Source organism: Chanodichthys erythropterus, chromosome 15 (genome assembly GCF_024489055.1).
Source record: "Chanodichthys erythropterus isolate Z2021 chromosome 15, ASM2448905v1, whole genome shotgun sequence".
Taxonomy (NCBI): Eukaryota; Metazoa; Chordata; class Actinopteri; order Cypriniformes; family Xenocyprididae; genus Chanodichthys; species Chanodichthys erythropterus.
Window position 1 is genome coordinate 14,187,501 of NC_090235.1, and position 19,243 is coordinate 14,206,743.

Genomic DNA, 19,243 nt, shown 5'->3' on the forward strand with positions numbered 1-19,243 from the left:
CGGGCTTTAAAACGATGACAGACGATGAAAGTTTTTATTAATAGTTTGAATCTGTAGTTATTTTAATGTTTGATAAAGTTTTAGTAATTTTCCTTTATTTAATTTATTTATTTTTATAAAAATGTCTATATATAGTTTGTATTCATTTTTTCTTATCAGTTTTAGTTTGTTATTTTAGTTATTAAGTTTAACTAATTGAAATAGAGAAATAATTTCTTTGGCAATCAGCTGAACTAAAATAAGCGTAATAAGTTGATTTTATTTCAGTTAGACACTCATTTCTTTTCAAGAAACACGTTTATTTATGGTTTTAGTTTTAGTTCACTATAATAACCCTGGGGTTAACTATTCCCTTAAACAGTACTTTATTTTTTGCTGTACATTATAATGTTTTGATGATTTCACAATGCATTAATTTCATCTTTTCCAATAATCTGACAGGAGTTTTAAAGGAGTCTTTCTCAGTTTAATAACCTGCTCATTCACATCTCATCAAACACACACTGGAGCTAAAAGCAGCGTGAATTTGTGTGTGTTCATGCGTTAAATCTGAGCTGAGGGAGCTACAAAATGACACTCTGCCTATAGATGATCCACACACACACGGGTCGTCTTGCTCAATCCTCAAAATGACTCTGAATGCTAAGACTCATTTTAGCTAATACATTAATAAATTAATTAAAGGGATAGTTCACCCAAAAATGTACATTTTTATAATGGTAGTGAATAGGGGTGAGATTTCAAAGCCCAAAAAAAGCACATCCATCCATCATGAGAGTAATCCAAACAGCTCCAGGGGGTTAATAAAGTCCTTCTGAAGTGAATCGATGGGTTTTTGTAGGAAAAATATCCATATTTAAAACTTTACATGGCTGTATGTGAGTCTAGTGACCTCTGACCTGACGCATATCCCTTTAATAGCCAAGTTGCAATGAAGAATTAAAATGAATAAAATTCATAACAGCGTTCAGAAAGCTTTCTTCAGTGATTTCGTTTCCTGGTGTTAATGTGTGGCCCACATGAACTCACCTTCAGTCTGTCCTCCTCCTCACCCTCGTCATCCTCAGTGCCGTCCGTCTGCATGGCTGTGCTCGTCTCTCTGGCCTGTTTGCTGATCCGGGCGTGTTCGGTCTGCTGGGCGAATTCAACCGACATCTGCACGATCACCTGACACAGGAGACGCACAAAACCATCAAGACAAACAATCAAGACTTCAAATTCATCAAGCCATCGATTCAAGGCATTCTTTTGGTTTTCCGCTAAATTAATCAGTTTGGTGGATCACTATTCCTCAAAAAACACCATACAAACTTCACACAGGATCATGTGATATAAAGGAACTGCATGTGTTTTAAAAGCACCTTGGCGATCTCCTCCTCCAGAAGCTCCTGCTGGTGTTTCTCCTGCCAGTGTCCGAGAGGCGTTTCCTCCGGAGGAGATCCGATCTGGCGCTCCGCTGCGTCTCTCAGTCGCTCCAGATCCAGATCCGTCAGCTCCTCACGCGAGCTCTCGCACGAGGCTTTCTGCACGGCCTGCAGCTCTCGCGACAGACCTGCTCCGACATCTACAGAGAGACGCTCTTCATCCTGAGAGAGAAGCGGCAGTGAGAGGAGATCGACACAGAGAGGAAGAGCAGAAGAAAGAGGAGGCGGAGTGTGTGTGAAAGAGCTCTTTCTCGTGGCTCCACACACACACGTGCGTCTCAGACACTGAATCCCGTCTCTCTGTTCTCAGTGCGACTGAAATTAGTCTCTCGTTTTCCCTCAGAATCTCATTCAGTCGGTAAAATAAGATCCAGACACAGAGATTCAGAAGATCTTTTCTGTCTCGCTCTCTATTCATATATGTTTCAAAACATCCCTCTGTTCATCTCCTTCTTCTCTTTTATCTGTGTCGTCTCTTACCAGTAAAAATGTAAGTAGCTTGAATCATTCAAAGTGAACATTTACATTAGATTTAACAAGTCAATAATCATATACTATGAAATTATGCTATTTAGAAGAAAAACAGCTCATTGTAAGTTAAATGAATTAACTTATAATTTACAGTAAAATATGTAATTTTACTGTAAAACACTTTAAATTAGTTTTGTGTACATTTATATTAGATGTAAAAAGTCAATCATAATTTTGCTATGAAATGCTAAGGAAAATATGCTATTTAGAAGAAAAAGAAATAAATAATTTACAGTGAAAATATGAGATTACTGTACAGATACTCTACATGTAATTTTACTGTAAAACACTTTAAAATAGTTTTCAAAATGTACATTTAAATTTGATTTGACAAGTCAATTATAATTTTGAAATGAAATACTAAGAAAATTATGCTATTTAGAAGAAAAATAATAAACTTAAAATTTACAGTTAAATATTAGATTGAACAAGATACTGTACATGTGATTTCACTGTAAAACACTAAAATAGCTTTCAAAATGTACATTTATATTAGATTTAACAAGTCAATAATTATAATTGTCCTATGAAATACTAAGAAAATGATGCTATTTAGAAGAAAAATAAATTAATTTATAATAAAAAATATATGAGATTGAACAAGGTACTGTAAATGTGATTTTACTGTAAAACACTTTAAATCAGCAAGTAAATAATCATAATTTTGCTGTGAAATGCTATGAAAATGACCCTATTTAGAAGAAAAATAATGATTTAACTTAAAATTTATAGTGAAAATATGATTGAACAAAATACTGTACATTTTACTTTTAAACACTAAACTAGCAAGTCAATAATTATAATTTTGCTGTGAAATCTTATGAAAATTGGCATATTTAAAAGAAAATAATAAATTAACTTAATATTTATAGTGAAAATATGAGATTGAATAAGATAAATGTGACTTTACTGTAAAACACTTTAAAATAGATTTCAAAATGTACATTTACATTAGATTTGACAAGTCAATAATTATAATTTTGATATGAAATACTAAGAAAATTATGCTATTTAGAATAATAATAATAAATTAACTTAAAATGTATAGTAAAAAATATATAAGATTGAACAATACACTGTATCAGTGTTAATTTTTACAGCAAATTTTGATTTAGTTTTAGTCATAGCCTTTTGACTAAAATGCCATTTAGTTTTAGTCATATTTTAGTCATCGGAAATTGTTTTAGTTTTAGTCTAGTTTTAGTTGACTAAATGTATCTTCTCCTAAATTATGCTATTTAAAAATAATACATTAATATATAGTAAAAAATATGAGATTGAACAAGACACTGTACATGTGATTTTACTGTAAAACTTTAAATCAGCAAGTAAATCATCATTTTGCTGTTAAATACTATGATAATTGCCCTATTTAGAAGAAAAATAATGAATTAACTTCATATTTATAGTGAAAATGTGATTGAACAAAATACTGTATTTTCACTGTAAAACACTAAACTAGCAAGTCAATAATCATAATTTTGCTGTGAAATCCAATGAAAATTGCCATATTTAAAAAAAATAATATTTATAGTGAAAATATGAGATTGAATAAGATAAATGTGACTTTACTGTAAAAACTTTAAAATAGCTTTCAAAATGTACATTTATATTAGATTTAACAAGTCAATAATTATAAGTTTGCTATGAAATACTAAGAAAATGAATACATTTATTATGCTAATTACAAAGGAGATTAAATAAGATAACACTGTTCATGTAATTTAACATGAAACACTTTAAATTAGCTTTTTTAAATTGTATAATGTATAAAATACATTGTAATGTACAGATAAAATTTATATTTAACAAGTTAGTGTTTGTGGTAAAACTGTACTGTACTATTAAGGTAAAATTAGTGTTGAAATTGTGCAGTATATAAGATTACAAAGCACATTTTAGTACTTCACAAAGCTTGGCATATTAACGTGGTGACCAAAGGAAATTGCACATTGCATTTTTAACAGCAAAAGTGTGAAATATTTTTTTTTTGCCAAATATTTAACAAAAAGCGTCCAGTGTTCACAGCCGAATGTAAAGCGTGTAAGAGCGAGTGAATGGCTGAATGAACGACACAGAGATGGAGATGTTCGCTCATGCATGAGGGGTTTTCAGGGAGGTCGCGTTGCGTAACGTCACCCTGATTCCTCTCGTCTGAGATGTAGGGCAGCTCGCAGCCGCCGGCCCGCTCACGCTCACTGACATACTTTACTGAAACACACACTGCATGCTGAGAAAATCACAAGAAATCTGAGAGAAACACTGAGGTAAGACTGACCTGAACACGCTCACCTCGCACATCTCTCGTCAGGGGCGGACTGACGCTCGGCACGCTGGGAGAAAAACACAGACACAGACCGAGTGAGTCACGGGTCGCCGCAGCAGAAACATTGACCTCAAACATAAACAGCGTTTCCCAAACTGGGGGTGATGAGCTCATGATTACATTAAATTAAATTATAAAAATGTCAAATAATAAAACACTGCCTAAAGAAAACTAAATATATTAGTTTACCTGCATGTCATGTGACCATTAACCATCATCAGTGAACCGTGAACATTACAACTTATTGAAATATTAATTAACTAAAACCAAAACCATAAAAACGGTTTATTTTTTAAAAATCTAGCTTGAAATAAAAAATTTAATGATATAAAATATAATATAAAAAATGTTATATTTTTATTTTAGCTAGTTGACAACGCAACTTCTAAAATAACCAAAACTAAAACTATGCAGACATTTTAAAAAATATAATACTAAATGACAAAAACATAGCCAATGTGACTAAAATTTAACAAAACTCAAAATGAAAAAAGAAAATTTAACAATAAAATCTAAGCAAATGACACTGCAGGACGTTTTTGATTTGATGAGCTCATAATTAATTAAATTAAATCATAAAAATGTAAAATAAATTTAAAAATAAAAACAATCAAAATAAAACACTTACTAAAAAAGATGAAATATTTTATACGCTTACTTGCACGTCATGTGACCATTAACCATCATCAGTGAACCGTGAGTGTGTTGTTAAATTATTGATATATGAACTGAAATCTCAGGGGATCTTGTTAGCTTAGAGAGGTTCGTTTGGGAATCGCTGCCAAAAATAGTCTTCAAAAACACACAACCATAAATCACAGCCGACTGCGGTCAAATTCAACTTCTTAATATGACCTCTGACAGTAAGAAATCCCAAAAATAATAACAATAAATTATATGACAAACTACAAAAAAATATATATCAATTAAATTTGCCATTAAAAAAAATGAATGATGAGAATTTGGTGGGTGAAATGTGTTAAAATCAGGCAACTTGTATTGTATGGATTTTTAAAAAATATCTTCTATCATCTTCCACCGAAGAATAAAACTAAGGTAGAAAATCTGAGTAAAATCCTACAATTCTACAAAACTTTAGAGGAGTTCAGATGCTTGAGCTGAAGAAAACTGCATTTTTTAAAAGATATTTTAGCATGAATACATTTATAAAGCCTTTCCTGAGATCTGATGTGTCATGTGTCCATTCGGGGGCAGTACAGCTCTTTCAGCATCACAAGTCTCCCAGTATCAAAGGAGAAGCGACTGTTTTTCTCTCATTTTGATCTGAGATGTGAGAGTTTGACGTGAGCGCTGTGCTTCAGCGCCAGTTTAAACGCGTCCATCATTTATGAAAGCGCTTCAGAAACGCGTGTGATTCTACAAACATCCATCAGACAGACGGACGCTCACTTTTGTTTTACACGCACCTGTGAGAAATCTTCCCATCAGAGCATCAAACAGCCTGACGTCTCTGAGACGAAGCTCTAACACTGGTTAATATTTAAAGAGGAGAGACACACTGGGCTGAATTATCACCCAGGAGGCCTTTTGTTTTCAGCCTTTAGTGTGCAAATGTCAAACTGACAGCAAATGAAAAGTTACTGGCCTTCGTTAAAAATGCTCAGCAAGAGCGTCTGAGACTGAAACAACGACAGCATTAATAAAGGAAGAGCCCGTCGCAAACGATCTGTTTAAATCAGATAAACTCAATCTTTTTGTCAAGTTGATATCTCAATCATTTAATGACACATTCGCATGTTTCGGTTCGCTAATGTCCGTTACGTCAAGTAAACAGATAAAGTATCTCATCTTCTTGTGCTGTTTTATATTTTTGTCATCAAGGACACAATAAACTGATCAAAAGTGACAGTAAAACATTTATAATGTCACAAAAGATTTCTGTTTCAAATAAATGCTGAATTCTATTAATCAAAGAATCCTGAAAAATAAAATGTATGATGGTTTCTGCAGAAATATGAACTGTTTTCAACATTGATAATAATCATAAATGTTTCTTGAGCATCAAATCATCATATCAGAATGATTTCTGAAGGATCATGTGACACTGAAGACTGGAGTAATGATGCTGAAAATCCAGCTTTGATCACAGGAATAAATTATATTTTACTAACATATGTTATGATATGTCCTCTGTAGTGGACACCAGGACTAAGTTGTTTAAAAAATAAAATGACATTAAATGACATTTATAGGCAAAAACAATGGAATTTTTTTTTAATCACCAATCAATTTTTAGGCTTCAATATTGTTTTTAACCAAACTATGTATAAAGATGATTCTCAACTATGTTATGAAACATATAATGGAATTAATTGATATACCATTTTACTTTATGCAATATGAGGGTAAAATGGCCATACATCGGTTTTCCCATTCAATACAATGTATCTATACACTGTATCTAATTTGCATATTAATGTATTCTTGGAGCAACATGCAATGAAAAAAGAAGTGTAATAATGGGAGCAATAATTGGTAACATTTTCATAATAATATCTAATAATTAATAGGAATACTGACATATAATTTCTTTCCCTATTCACTTGTTGTGTCTCCTAAAATGCCTGATAAACATGATTTAAGTCCTGGTGTCCTGTACAGTGGACATGTATGAAATCAATGTTCTGTTTCATAACAGAAAGTCATATTTTGATTTGAAACCCCATAACATTTTCCTGAGATGTTGATTTATAATAAACAATTTGAAAATTAATCCGATTTAAATAAATTTTAAATTTAATCACAAAATATTATCATATTTCCATAAGAGTGCTAATTTTCATTTTCAGTCATAATTAAAGACCAAGAAGTTGTTGTTGTCATGGGTAAACCTCTAAAAATCTGGTATCTCTGCAAAGCCCTGAATGTGCTCTTTACAGGACATCCAGACTTAAAACTGTGACATGTATGATGTCAGAGAAAATCACTCAAATATAATGTCCACTACAGAGGACAGAAGTCTATTCCTGGGTCCCAGGAGGATATTCACATAGAAAACAGCTAAATTTAAATTATAATATTTTTTCAAAATTTTACTGTATTTTTGATCAAATAATTGCATCCTTAATAGACTTATTTCTAAAACATTAAAAAGTCTTGACTAGTAGTGTAGCTGGTTGGGACCTGATGGACGAGATCTATTTGTTGCTGTATCATGTGATGTTAGACTGAAGCTCAAAGCCTCATTAGGTGCAGGAAGGATAAAGACGTGTCACCTGAAGAGCTCCTCTGCTCCCGTGAGCTCCTGCAGTCTCTGCTGCAGCAGGAGGATCTCTGCGGTGAATCGCTCCTGCGTCTCCTCCATCTGCTGCTGGTAGTAGCTCTTCAGCCGCTCGATCTCCTGACGGTGTCTCTCCTCCAGCTGCGCCGAACACTCCTGAAACTCCGACTTCAGCTGCTGGACGATCGGCTCGCTCAGTTCTGTGGGAGCAGAGAAAATACGGTCACCGTACAGCTCTGGGATTCACATAAAAGAGCACAGGACGTTCAGCAGAAGAGAGAATAGCACCACTGACTTATTCTACATTGGCACAGGTGTGTGTATATCAGCTATTCTACAGCGGCTCGGAGTCTGAATCGGTTTTCTAATATCATTTGGACTGTTTTGAAACTTAACTTAAATGATTCATAATGTGAATCTGTTCTAACACTGATTCAGTTTCATATGAATCATCTGATCTTTTGATTCAAGTCCATCAAGATTCAAATAAAAAGAGAAAATAATCCAAAGAAATTAGCTTCAATAGCTTGCATTTCTGAAGAACTTAATTCAATGAATTATCCCCTCAAAAAACATAACCAGACGTTTATTTCGCTATAAAAATCGCTATAAAAATAAAAAGTCAGTTTCCCAAACTGGAGTTAAGAAACAATGAATAAATCATAAATAATTTAATTTATTTTACTAATTAAATAATAAAAATGTTAAATTAAAATTAATTAATTAATTATTTAATGAAAAATAATTATAAAAATAATTATTAAATCTGTAATGCTAATTAATTAATAAAAATGTTAAATTAAAATAAATAAATTATTGATTTTAAATAAATATATTAAATAAAATAAACAATCACTCATTAAATCATAAGTGTTAAATTATAATAAATTATTTATTTTTAAATAAATAAAATAAAACTGAAACACTACTAATTAAATCATAAAAAATAAATTTAAATAAATTATTTATTTTAAATAAATATAATAAAATAAAACTGAAACAATTACTAATTCAATCATAAAATTATAGATTATAATAAAGTATTAATTTTAAATAAAAAAATAAATAAAACATTTAACAATTAAATCTTAAAAGGGTAAATTAAAATAAATGACTTATTTTAAATAAAAAATACTTAAATAATACATTTTCAAAAAAAAAAAAAAGTACAAAACCATTCAGTTTTGTAATCGGTTATTTGTTTAACTACATGTCATGTGACCATAAAACAAAATCAGAGAACCATGAACATTTGAAATTTCAAATCTCAGAAAATATTGTAGCTCAAAAGGGCTTCGGCTGACAAAAACGTTTGTGAATCCCTGATTTATAACATTTCAACTATCAAATGGGTTAGCAGCAATAACATATAATAATCTCTGCTGATACTGTTAACCATAATTGTTATTATTAATGTGGGTTAAACAGATCTGTTTCACAGTGTCCCTCTCTTTAGTGGCAAAGGTCTCTTAATAATAGATCTGAAACACTGGGGCTCGTTTCATGTGACGACCCACTGACCTGCGGGCTGACCGTTGACCCCCTGCTGCTCCCTCTTCAGATCCTCCTGCAAGCGCCGCAGCTCCCGCTCGTGTGCGTCCTGCAGCTCCCGCTCTCGGCTGCGCAGCTGCGCCTGCGTCTGCGCACACAGACTCTCCCTGAGCAGCTCCAGCTGAGCGGCGTGAATCTGCGACAGACTGATGCGCTGAGCCTCCAACTGCAGACGACACTCGTCCTACAGACACAGAGATGCACAGGCCAACACGTTATTTTCTGATTCAGCCAATGGCTATCTGTTTGACTGACCAATGGCGGGAGGCCGGACAGAGAAAAGGCAGTAGGAAAACCTGCTTGGAAACAATCTGTGTGGTGCCGCCAACTAATCTCACATTCAAATCAGCGTGAGGTTTCAGCCTGGACATCTTGTGAGTCTTTATCTGAAACAATCATCTCAGATGAGCCAATCACACACACACACATCTGTGGTTTAGCATTTCATAAGACTGAGAGGCTCTTTTATATGAGGCACAAAGAGCAGAGAGGGTCCGGCTCCATCCTGATTGATGTGATGGTGACATCGCTACAGGCACAAATGAAGCATTTTAATGAATATCACAGGAAGCTGGAGATCGAGATGAAATTAATGCGAGAGAAAAATCTGCTGCTCGTTTATTCACAGGAAATACCGGCAATGGTTTAACAGCAGGTTTCTGATAAATGTCAAAGCTATTGCACTAATATGAAGAAGCTAATTCACCTAATGGCACTTAAATGAAGAAGACTCGCACACACTCAAGTCACATTTACAGACACTGTGAAAAATAATTTTTTGAAGATTATTGGAGTAGATTTTACAAGTAAATACTATTTCAGTCTTTCTATTTCAAGATTTCAAGTTTAATTCAATGTGTTACTTATTTGTGCAATTTACTAGCAATTTCTGAGTGAACATTATTTCAAAGCAGAGCTGCACGATTCTGGATAAACTGAGAATCACGATTCAAAATTCAAAAATCAAAATTCTTACACAATCCTGAATAGACAACTAAACAAAAACATGTAATTTACTAGAGGTTCTGACAAAATATTAATTCCTGCAGTCTATTTAAAAATATCTAATTAATTTAAATTACTTTTTTTTTTTTAAATCGGTTTAAATTAATGATTCAATGACTCATTACAGAAAGAATCAGCATTTGAAGGAATCGCTTGAGTGAATGATTCAATGACTCACTCATTAAAACTTCACTTGTTTCATTACTGAAAGAATCAGCGATTTTGAAGGAATCTCTTGAGTGAATGATTCAATGACTCACTCATTAAAACTTCACTTGTTTCATTACTGAAAGAATCAGCGATTTTGAAGGAATCTCTTGAGTGAATGATTCAATGACTCACTCATTAAAACTTCACTTGTTTCATTACTGAAAGAATCAGCGATTTTGAAGGAATCTCTTGAGTGAATGATTCAATGACTCACTCATTAAAACTTCACTTGTTTCATTACTGAAAGAATCAGCGATTTTGAAGGAATCTCTTGAGTGAATGATTCAATGACTCACTCATAAATGTTTCATTACTGAATGATTCAATGACTCATTAAAACTTCATTTGTTTCATTACTGAAAGAATCAGCGATTTTGAAGAAATCTCTTGAGTGAATGATTCAATGACTCACTCACAAATGTTTCATTACTGAATGATTCAATGACTCATTCATTAAAACTTCACTTGTTTCATTACTGAAAGAATCAGCGGTTTTGAAGAAATCTCTTGAGTGAATGATTCAATGACTCACTCATAAAGACTTCACTTTCATTACTGAAAGAATCAGCAGTTTTAAGGAATCTCTTGAGTGAATGATTCAATGACTCACTCATAAATGTTTCATTACTGAAAGAATCAGCGATATTGAAGGAATCTCCTGAGTGAATGATTCAATGACTCACTCATAAAGACTTCACTTGTTTCATTACTGAAAAAATCTGCATTTGTGAAGGAATCTCTTGAGTGAATGATTCAATGACTCATTCATTAAAACTTCACTTGTTTCATTACTAAAAGAATCAGCGATATTGAAGGAATCTCCTGAGTGAATGATTCAATGACTCACTCATAAAGACTTCACTTCTTTCATTACTGAAAGAATCAGCGGTTTTAAAGGAATCTCCTGAGTGAATGATTCAATGACTCACTCATATACATTTCATTACTGAATGATTCAATGACTCACTCATTAAAACTTCACTTGTTTCATTACTGAAAGAATCAGCGATATTGAAGGAATCTCCTGAGTGAATGATTCAATGACTCACTCATAAAGACTCCACTTGTTTCATTACTGAAAGAATCAGCGGTTTTAAAGGAATCTCCTGAGTGAATGATTCAATGACTCACTCATATACGTTTCATTACTGAATGATTCAATGACTCACTCATAAAGACTTCACTTCTTTCATTACTGAAAAAATCTGCATTTGAATCATTCTCGAGTGAATGATTCAATGACGCACTCATAAATGTTTCATTACTGAATGATTCAATGACTCATTCAATAAAACTTCACTTGTTTCATTACTGAAAGAATCAGCGGTTTTGAAGAAATCTCTTGAGTGAATGATTCAATGACGCACTCACAAATGTTTCATTACTGAATGATTCAATGACTCATTCATTAAAACTTCACTTGTTTCATTACTGAAAGAATCAGCGATTTTGAAGAAATCTCTTGAGTGAATGATTCAATGACTCACTCATAAAGACTTCACTTTCATTACTGAAAGAATCAGCAGTTTTAAGGAATCTCTTGAGTGAATGATTCAATGACTCACTCATAAATGTTTCATTACTGAAAGAATCAGCGATATTGAAGGAATCTCCTGAGTGAATGATTCAATGACTCACTCATAAAGACTTCACTTCTTTCATTACTGAAAAAATCTGCATTTGTGAAGGAATCTCTTGAGTGAATGATTCAATGACTCATTCATTAAAACTTCACTTGTTTCATTACTGAAAGAATCAGCGATATTGAAGGAATCTCCTGAGTGAATGATTCAATGACTCACTCATAAAGACTTCACTTCTTTCATTACTGAAAGAATCAGCGGTTTTAAAGGAATCTCCTGAGTGAATGATTCAATGACTCACTCATATACATTTCATTACTGAATGATTCAATGACTCACTCATTAAAACTTCACTTGTTTCATTACTGAAAGAATCAGCGATATTGAAGGAATCTCCTGAGTGAATGATTCAATGACTCACTCATAAAGACTTCACTTGTTTCATTACTGAAAGAATCAGCGGTTTTAAAGGAATCTCCTGAGTGAATGATTCAATGACTCACTCATATACCTTTCATTACTGAATGATTCAATGACTCACTCATAAAGACTTCACTTCTTTCATTACTGAAAAAATCTGCATTTGAATCATTCTCGAGTGAATGATTCAATGACGCACTCATAAATGTTTCATTACTGAATGATTCAATGACTCATTCATTAAAACTTCACTTGTTTCATTACTGAAAGAATCAGCGGTTTTGAAGAAATCTCTTGAGTGAATGATTCAATGACGCACTCACAAATGTTTCATTACTGAATGATTCAATGACTCATTCATTAAAACTTCACTTGTTTCATTACTGAAAGAATCAGCGGTTTTGAAGAAATCTCTTGAGTGAATGATTCAATGACTCATTCATAAAGACTTCACTTGTTTCATTACTGAAAGAATCAGCGATTTTGAAGAAATCTCTTGTGTGAATGATTCAATGACTCACTCATAAAGACTTCACTTTCATTACTGAAAGAATCAGCAGTTTTAAGGAATCTCTTGAGTGAATGATTCGATGACTCACTCATAAATGTTTCATTACTGAAAGAATCAGCGATATTGAAGGAATCTCCTGAGTGAATGATTCAATGACTCACTCATAAAGACTTCACTTCTTTCATTACTGAAAAAATCTGCATTTGTGAAGGAATCTCTTGAGTGAATGATTCAATGACTCATTCATTAAAACTTCACTTGTTTCATTACTGAAAGAATCAGCGATATTGAAGGAATCTCCTGAGTGAATGATTCAATGACTCACTCATAAAGACTTCACTTGTTTCATTACTGAAAGAATCAGCGGTTTTAAAGGAATCTCCTGAGTGAATGATTCAATGACTCACTCATATACATTTCATTACTGAATGATTCAATGACTCACTCATTAAAACTTCACTTGTTTCATTACTGAAAGAATCAGCGATATTGAAGGAATCTCCTGAGTGAATGATTCAATGACTCACTCATAAAGACTTCACTTGTTTCATTACTGAAAGAATCAGCGGTTTTAAAGGAATCTCCTGAGTGAATGATTCAATGACTCACTCATATACGTTTCATTACTGAATGATTCAATGACTCACTCATAAAGACTTCACTTCTTTCATTACTGAAAAAATCTGCATTTGTGAAGGAATCTCTTGAGTGAAAGATTCAGTGACTCACTCTTTAAGACTTGACTTGTTTCATTTCTGGATGAATCAGTGTTTTTGAACAAATCTCTTGAACAAATGATTCAATGGCAAATCAATTTTTTAACAGTCACTTGTCACCACCTACAGGTGTAATCGATATGGTCTTTATTTGAAGCGTCAAAAAGGTGATTAAAAAGGTGTTTCATTTACTGAGACAGACAGACAGATCCTTACATGCTCAGCGCCGTCCATTTCCAGTGGCTGCATCACACACAAGGCTCTGACAGCGTCTCCATCGGCCTGAGCATCTCCCGTCTCAACCTGCAGAGCGCGCGCACACACACACACCAAGAGAGAGTTTAACTCATGGACACACAACCATCCTGAAGGTGAAGACGCAGCATAAAATCCAGCAACACACGGCATTTATCAAAAACAAACAGCTCAGAAACTCGCTCAGAAAGCTGCATGATCACATGCATGAGCTCATTTACATATGCAACCCACATTTACATATAAACACCTTAACAACACCAATAACTTCACCTGTACTGAAGAGCAGCCATGCAAATGACATCAATATGCAGATGTGAGTCGATCATAACAAAGGTCATTCGCTGAATCAGCCTATTTAATTTAGGATAAAGTATCAGAGAATGATCCAAAAAAAAACTAGTGCAAGAAATTCTGCCACGAAACTGAAACTCAAGAACATGTCCAAGTCATTTCTAACTGCAAAATGAACATTTAAATAGAAAAAATGTATTTCTCAACCCATTTAAAGCAATTAATCCTATTTTAGGACCATTACGGTTTGTTGCCATGTGACATTAATTAATTTTTCCATTATCATTACTGCAATACAAAGGGAAAAAAACTAATTTATTTCTACATCACGGTAATATTTGTACTTCCATTAATTTATGCTGAATTAAATAAAAACCTGCAATAATTGATGACTAATGAGAATTTGTTTAATATAAAATTTAATAAAATTAACTCAGCCTCATTACGATAATGAGAACTGGGTAAATGTGCTTAATGGCCATTAAAAATATAAATAATATAACCATGCAAAAAGGCTTCAAATGCCTTTTTTCTTTTGTGTTTGGGGTGAAATGTGACCTGCATCTGTTTTACTGAGATTCACCCATAAATGGTCTTTAGGAGGAAAAAAATAAAAAGTGTAAAAGGGCCTTTTAAAGCTGTTTGTATTCACCCGTTTCCATCAGAGCTGCTGAGATCACAGAGTGTTTCACACACGGGAGAATAAAGCTCATCTGTCTCTCTCACTTTTATAACACAATCTCTCTTGTCCCTCCGTCACCCTGCACTCTGGCCGATTCGCAATAATCTCTGGTTCCTTCCCGCTCACGTTAAGTGCCGACAGCGGCCCTCGACGCACATCAATTCCTCCCACAGATAAATTCCATCTCCGCAGAAAGCTTTCAAAACCATCTACAAAAACAGCTGCATTTTTAAACGCAGTGCAATGCAGATACAAACCAACTGTTGCATCGCGAGTTTCTTCTGAAGGCAGCGAGAGAGTCGACGCACAAACGCACTGGATTCATCAAGATACGGTAGCATGTTGCTTACCTGCTGCGGGAGGCTGAAGGAGACCGAGAGCTGATCCTCCTGCGCCGCCGCTGCGTGTGTGTGTGAAAGGAGCCGGCTCGCTGTAGTACTCGCGGGCGTCTCTCTCTCCCTCCCCTCCGCTGCTGTCGTCGCTCGCTTCTCCTGCGCCAAGCCGCGCTCTCGTTCAGCACTCTGAAGCGCGTACACTTCCTCCTGCAAAGATCTGATGTGCATGTGATGCATCTGCACAGAGCACAGCCCACCAGCGACGCCGCACTCCTGCTCAGGCTCTTCATTTCTCATCTTGAGCTCGTCTTCCAGTCGTTTGGCGTTTGTTTCCATCAGCGAGAGCCGTTCTGCGAGGTCCTTCTTCTCTTTCTCGGCCGTCTCCAGCTTTTCCATCAGCTTGGTGGTGTGTTTTTCAATCGGCATTCTCCCGTCCACCTCTTCACGACTCGTTTGAAGCTCGGAGAGTTTCATCTCATACTCTGTGGTTTCTCTGATCATGCGCTCCTCCAGTTGCGTCTTCGTGTTCACCAGGCACGTGTACTCGTCCTTCAGCTCCTGGTAGTTCACCTCGAAGTTCTTCTCGGCGAAGGAGAAAGTGTTCCTCTGCTGTTCGATCTCGTCCTGAAGTTCTTTCAGTCGCGCGCAAGCCTGCTCGTTTTCCAAGGAGAGATGGTTGATTTTATGCAGGAGGAGTTCACGATCAGTGCTTTCGTCCGACTCTTTTCTTTCGCTCTCTTTCCGCCTCAGACGTTCGACCTCCGCCTGCAGTTCCTCGGCTCTGCCGCTCTTCAGCGCCGCGATCTCCTGACGCAGCGCGACTCTTTCCTCCTCCAGTGACATCAGCTTGTCCTCGAAGCGGTCCACGGCCTCGCGGTGTCTCACGGCCATCTCGTCACGCAGGTTCTGCACATTGAGCTGGCCTTCCCGCTGCAGATCGTCTCGGAGTCGGGAAAGCTCCTCTTCGTGGCTAAATAAGAGCTGCGTGCGAAGCCGTTCTAGCTCGGATTCCTGCGACTCGGCCATCCGGTCAAGTACGGCGTCCTTTTCCCGCTCCAGCATGTCGAGTTTGATCTTGTAGTTGGTGATCTCTGATTCGTGCTCGGCCGCTAGCTCGCCGTTGGCCTTGTGCGCCGCTTCGAGCCGCGCCTGCAGGTCGCGAATGGCGTCACGCAGCAGCTGCGTCTCAGCGACCTCTGCTCTGGCGGAGCGCAGCTCATCGCGCAAGCGCTCGGCCTGCTGCGCCACACTGAGTTTTTCTGCACTCGTCTGCGCTACTTCCTGCTCCGCCTTGTCTCGCAGCACCTGCGTCTCCTGCAGCTTCTGCTGCAGCTCGATGACCTTCACGTTCAGGACGTTGACGCCGCCGGTGCTCTGAAACAGCTGACCTTTGAACCTCTCCAGCTCTGACTGATGCTGCTGAACGATCTTCTCCGTTTCTAAACGATTCTGCTCTTGGATTCGCTCCACCTCCGCTGCGTGCTGAAGCCGAAGCTCCTGCTTCATCTGCACAATCTGCTGTCCGTACATTTCATCCAGTTCGGCTCGCAGCTGCTCCATCCTGCGGCTCCAGTCGTCCTCGAGTCTTTGCACCGTCTCGCCCTCTGATTGGCTGTCGTGGTGGCAGCGCTGCTGAAGATCCTCCACGGTTTTCATGAGCTGCAGAATTTCTCCGGACGACATCCGCTCCTTCTGTCTGGACGCAGACAGCTCTCGTTCGCAGTTGTCCAGCTCTTGGGTTTTCGCAGCCAGATGTTTGTTCGCTTCTTCCACTTGTTGTTTGGAAGTCAGAAGCTGATCCTGAAGTTGCGTTATCGTCTGCAGATGCTCAGAGATCAGACGCTGCTGCTGTTCGGTGTTCAGTAAGTCCTTTTCTCGTAAACTCTGCACAGATGATTCTTCGGCTTGTGTGCGGACCTGATGACAGAAAAACAGCAGAAAAACAAGTTGATTTCCTTCACCAATGGAGAGAAAACTGAGATCAGAGAATAACCACACTATTTATTCAGTCTTTTACACAGTTCACTTAAAGATCAGGGCTTGATAATTCATTTTTTCTTAATAAAGGGATACTATGGAGTCAATTCCATCCCATGTATATTTGCAAAACAATAAAAAAAAAATAAAGTTTTGCAAAAGAAAAAGAAAATTATTGAGAAAAAGGTTTTTTTGGTAACAAAAATAAAGGATTGCAAAAGAAAAATTGAGTATTGGGAAAAAAAAATAAGTTTTGCAAACAAAAAGTGTGACCATGTGACCATGGAAAATATGTGTTGCAAAATCATTGCTGTTAAAAATCTGTTGCAGAGATTAAAAAGGATTAAAGTTCGTAAACTTCTTTTACAGCGGTCATTGATTTTTGCCATTTATTATCTCTTTATTTTTGCAATATTTTATTTATTTTGTTATTATTTTCATTTGTAAATCTTCTTTTTTCTTTCAATACTTTTCTTTTGCAATTCTATTTTTTTTTTTTTTTGCTCAATACTTTATTTTTCTTTTGCAAAAATGTATTTATTCATTTTTTGCAAAAATTTATTTTCTTTTGCAATACTTTATTGTTTTGCAAATATATGTGGCATGGAATTGACTCAAAGCTTGTTTCAACCACAGAATAAAAAAATGAAAGTTAAAATTCTCACTTTTTTCTTGCAATTGCAAGTATATATCTTACAATTTGGGCTTTATAACTCCAAACTGTGACTTTTTTCCTTTCTCAGGAAAAAATAATTGAAAATAGAAAATACATTTTCTCAGAATTGCGAGATATAATCTCTTAAATCTGACTATTTTTCTCAGAATTGCGAGTTTATATCCTGCAATTACGACTTTTTTTCTCATTCCTCACTGTGACAGAAGTCAGAACTGTTCGATAAAATTTCGCAATTACCTAAAATGATTTAATTTATTTGAATACAAAAAGTGCACTACATATTTAAATATTTCTGCTTCAATCTGTATTTATTTAATAATTATGGAATTATGCATATATTAAGCATTGAATTAAATGCCAGATCCAAAATACCTCTTTTAATTATAAACAAGCAATAAACTATAAACAAAACCTGAATTTAAGACTTTTATTTGCACACATACTCCTAAATTTTACAGTTCACACGTCTATTTTTAGTTGCAAATGCTAGGAGTGTAAAAATGTGTCTGTGCATTAGCTGAACCACCATGAACAATAGTATTATTAGGCATGATTTGAGCAGAGCGTGTGACGCTGGACCACATGACTGGAGACAGCAGCCTGAACTCACACGACTCACCCTCTCGGCTTCACTCAGCCTCTCCTGAAGCTGCGTGATCAATAAAAGCTGCTCCTGTGTCTTCTCCTGGTGACCTCTGACCTGTGCGTCCTTCTCGTCCAGCTGCTGCTGGTACAGCGTGATCTGCTGACGGGCCTGGAGAAGATCCGCCGCGGTGGAGCTGATGTTGGAGCTCCTCAGGATCTCACCGGCCTGCAGCTGGAGGAAGCGTGTGACCGTCAGGATTAAATACTACAGCTAACAAACAACAATAATCCTCAGACGCCATGTTTATTTTACCACGAATGAAAACACGCCTGTGAGGGACAGAATTAGAGTCCATTCAAAATATCACGCATGTCGTAGACAGAAAAATGCAGATACATGACTTCACAGACATGCTTCTGATATGACGGTTTATCTATTTATTCATAACTTTTAATAATCACACTAACTTTAAGAGAAAGTCCACAGCACAACTATAACGTTAACGACACAGAAGAAAAGATATTGCTGGAAATACTTTCAGAACAATTTTTTTTCAGCCGATGAACGATAAAAATGTGAACAGCCAATCAGAATTTATCCTGCTTTAAAGAGTTCGACCATTTAAAGAGACAGACGACAAAAATATAACTATAGTTATCGTTTTCGTTATTGTTATAGCTATCATAATATTCATCATTATAGTTATATTTATTGTTATAATTATTCTTATAATTATCATTATAGCTATAGTCATAGTTATCATTAGTTATAGTTATTGAATATTTTTTTTGTTATCATAGTAGTTATAGTTATCATTACAGATATTGTTATAGTCTTCATTATAGTTATTGTCATTGTCATTAGTCTTCATTAAAGTTATCGTTATCATTATAGTTAGCATTGACATTATAGTTATAATT

General features: G+C 35.6%; 1 protein-coding gene across 5 annotated transcripts in view; it reads right to left on the bottom strand.

The window, feature by feature from the left end:
- The window catches only part of akap9 (A kinase (PRKA) anchor protein 9), an 89,645-nt gene that overhangs the window by 48,130 nt on the left and 22,272 nt on the right, over positions 1-19,243 (bottom strand). For all 5 annotated transcript variants that reach the window (XM_067411317.1, XM_067411319.1, XM_067411318.1 and 2 more), the window contains 8 exons: positions 18,357-18,554; positions 15,100-17,001; positions 13,735-13,821; positions 9,044-9,257; positions 7,518-7,722; positions 4,234-4,288; positions 1,362-1,586; positions 1,030-1,167 (listed from right to left, as the gene is read on the bottom strand). In XM_067411317.1, the coding sequence (XP_067267418.1) occupies positions 1,030-1,167; positions 1,362-1,586; positions 4,234-4,288; positions 7,518-7,722; positions 9,044-9,257; positions 13,735-13,821; positions 15,100-17,001; positions 18,357-18,554 (3,024 nt within the window). The remainder of the gene's footprint in view (positions 1-1,029; positions 1,168-1,361; positions 1,587-4,233; positions 4,289-7,517; positions 7,723-9,043; positions 9,258-13,734; positions 13,822-15,099; positions 17,002-18,356; positions 18,555-19,243) is intronic.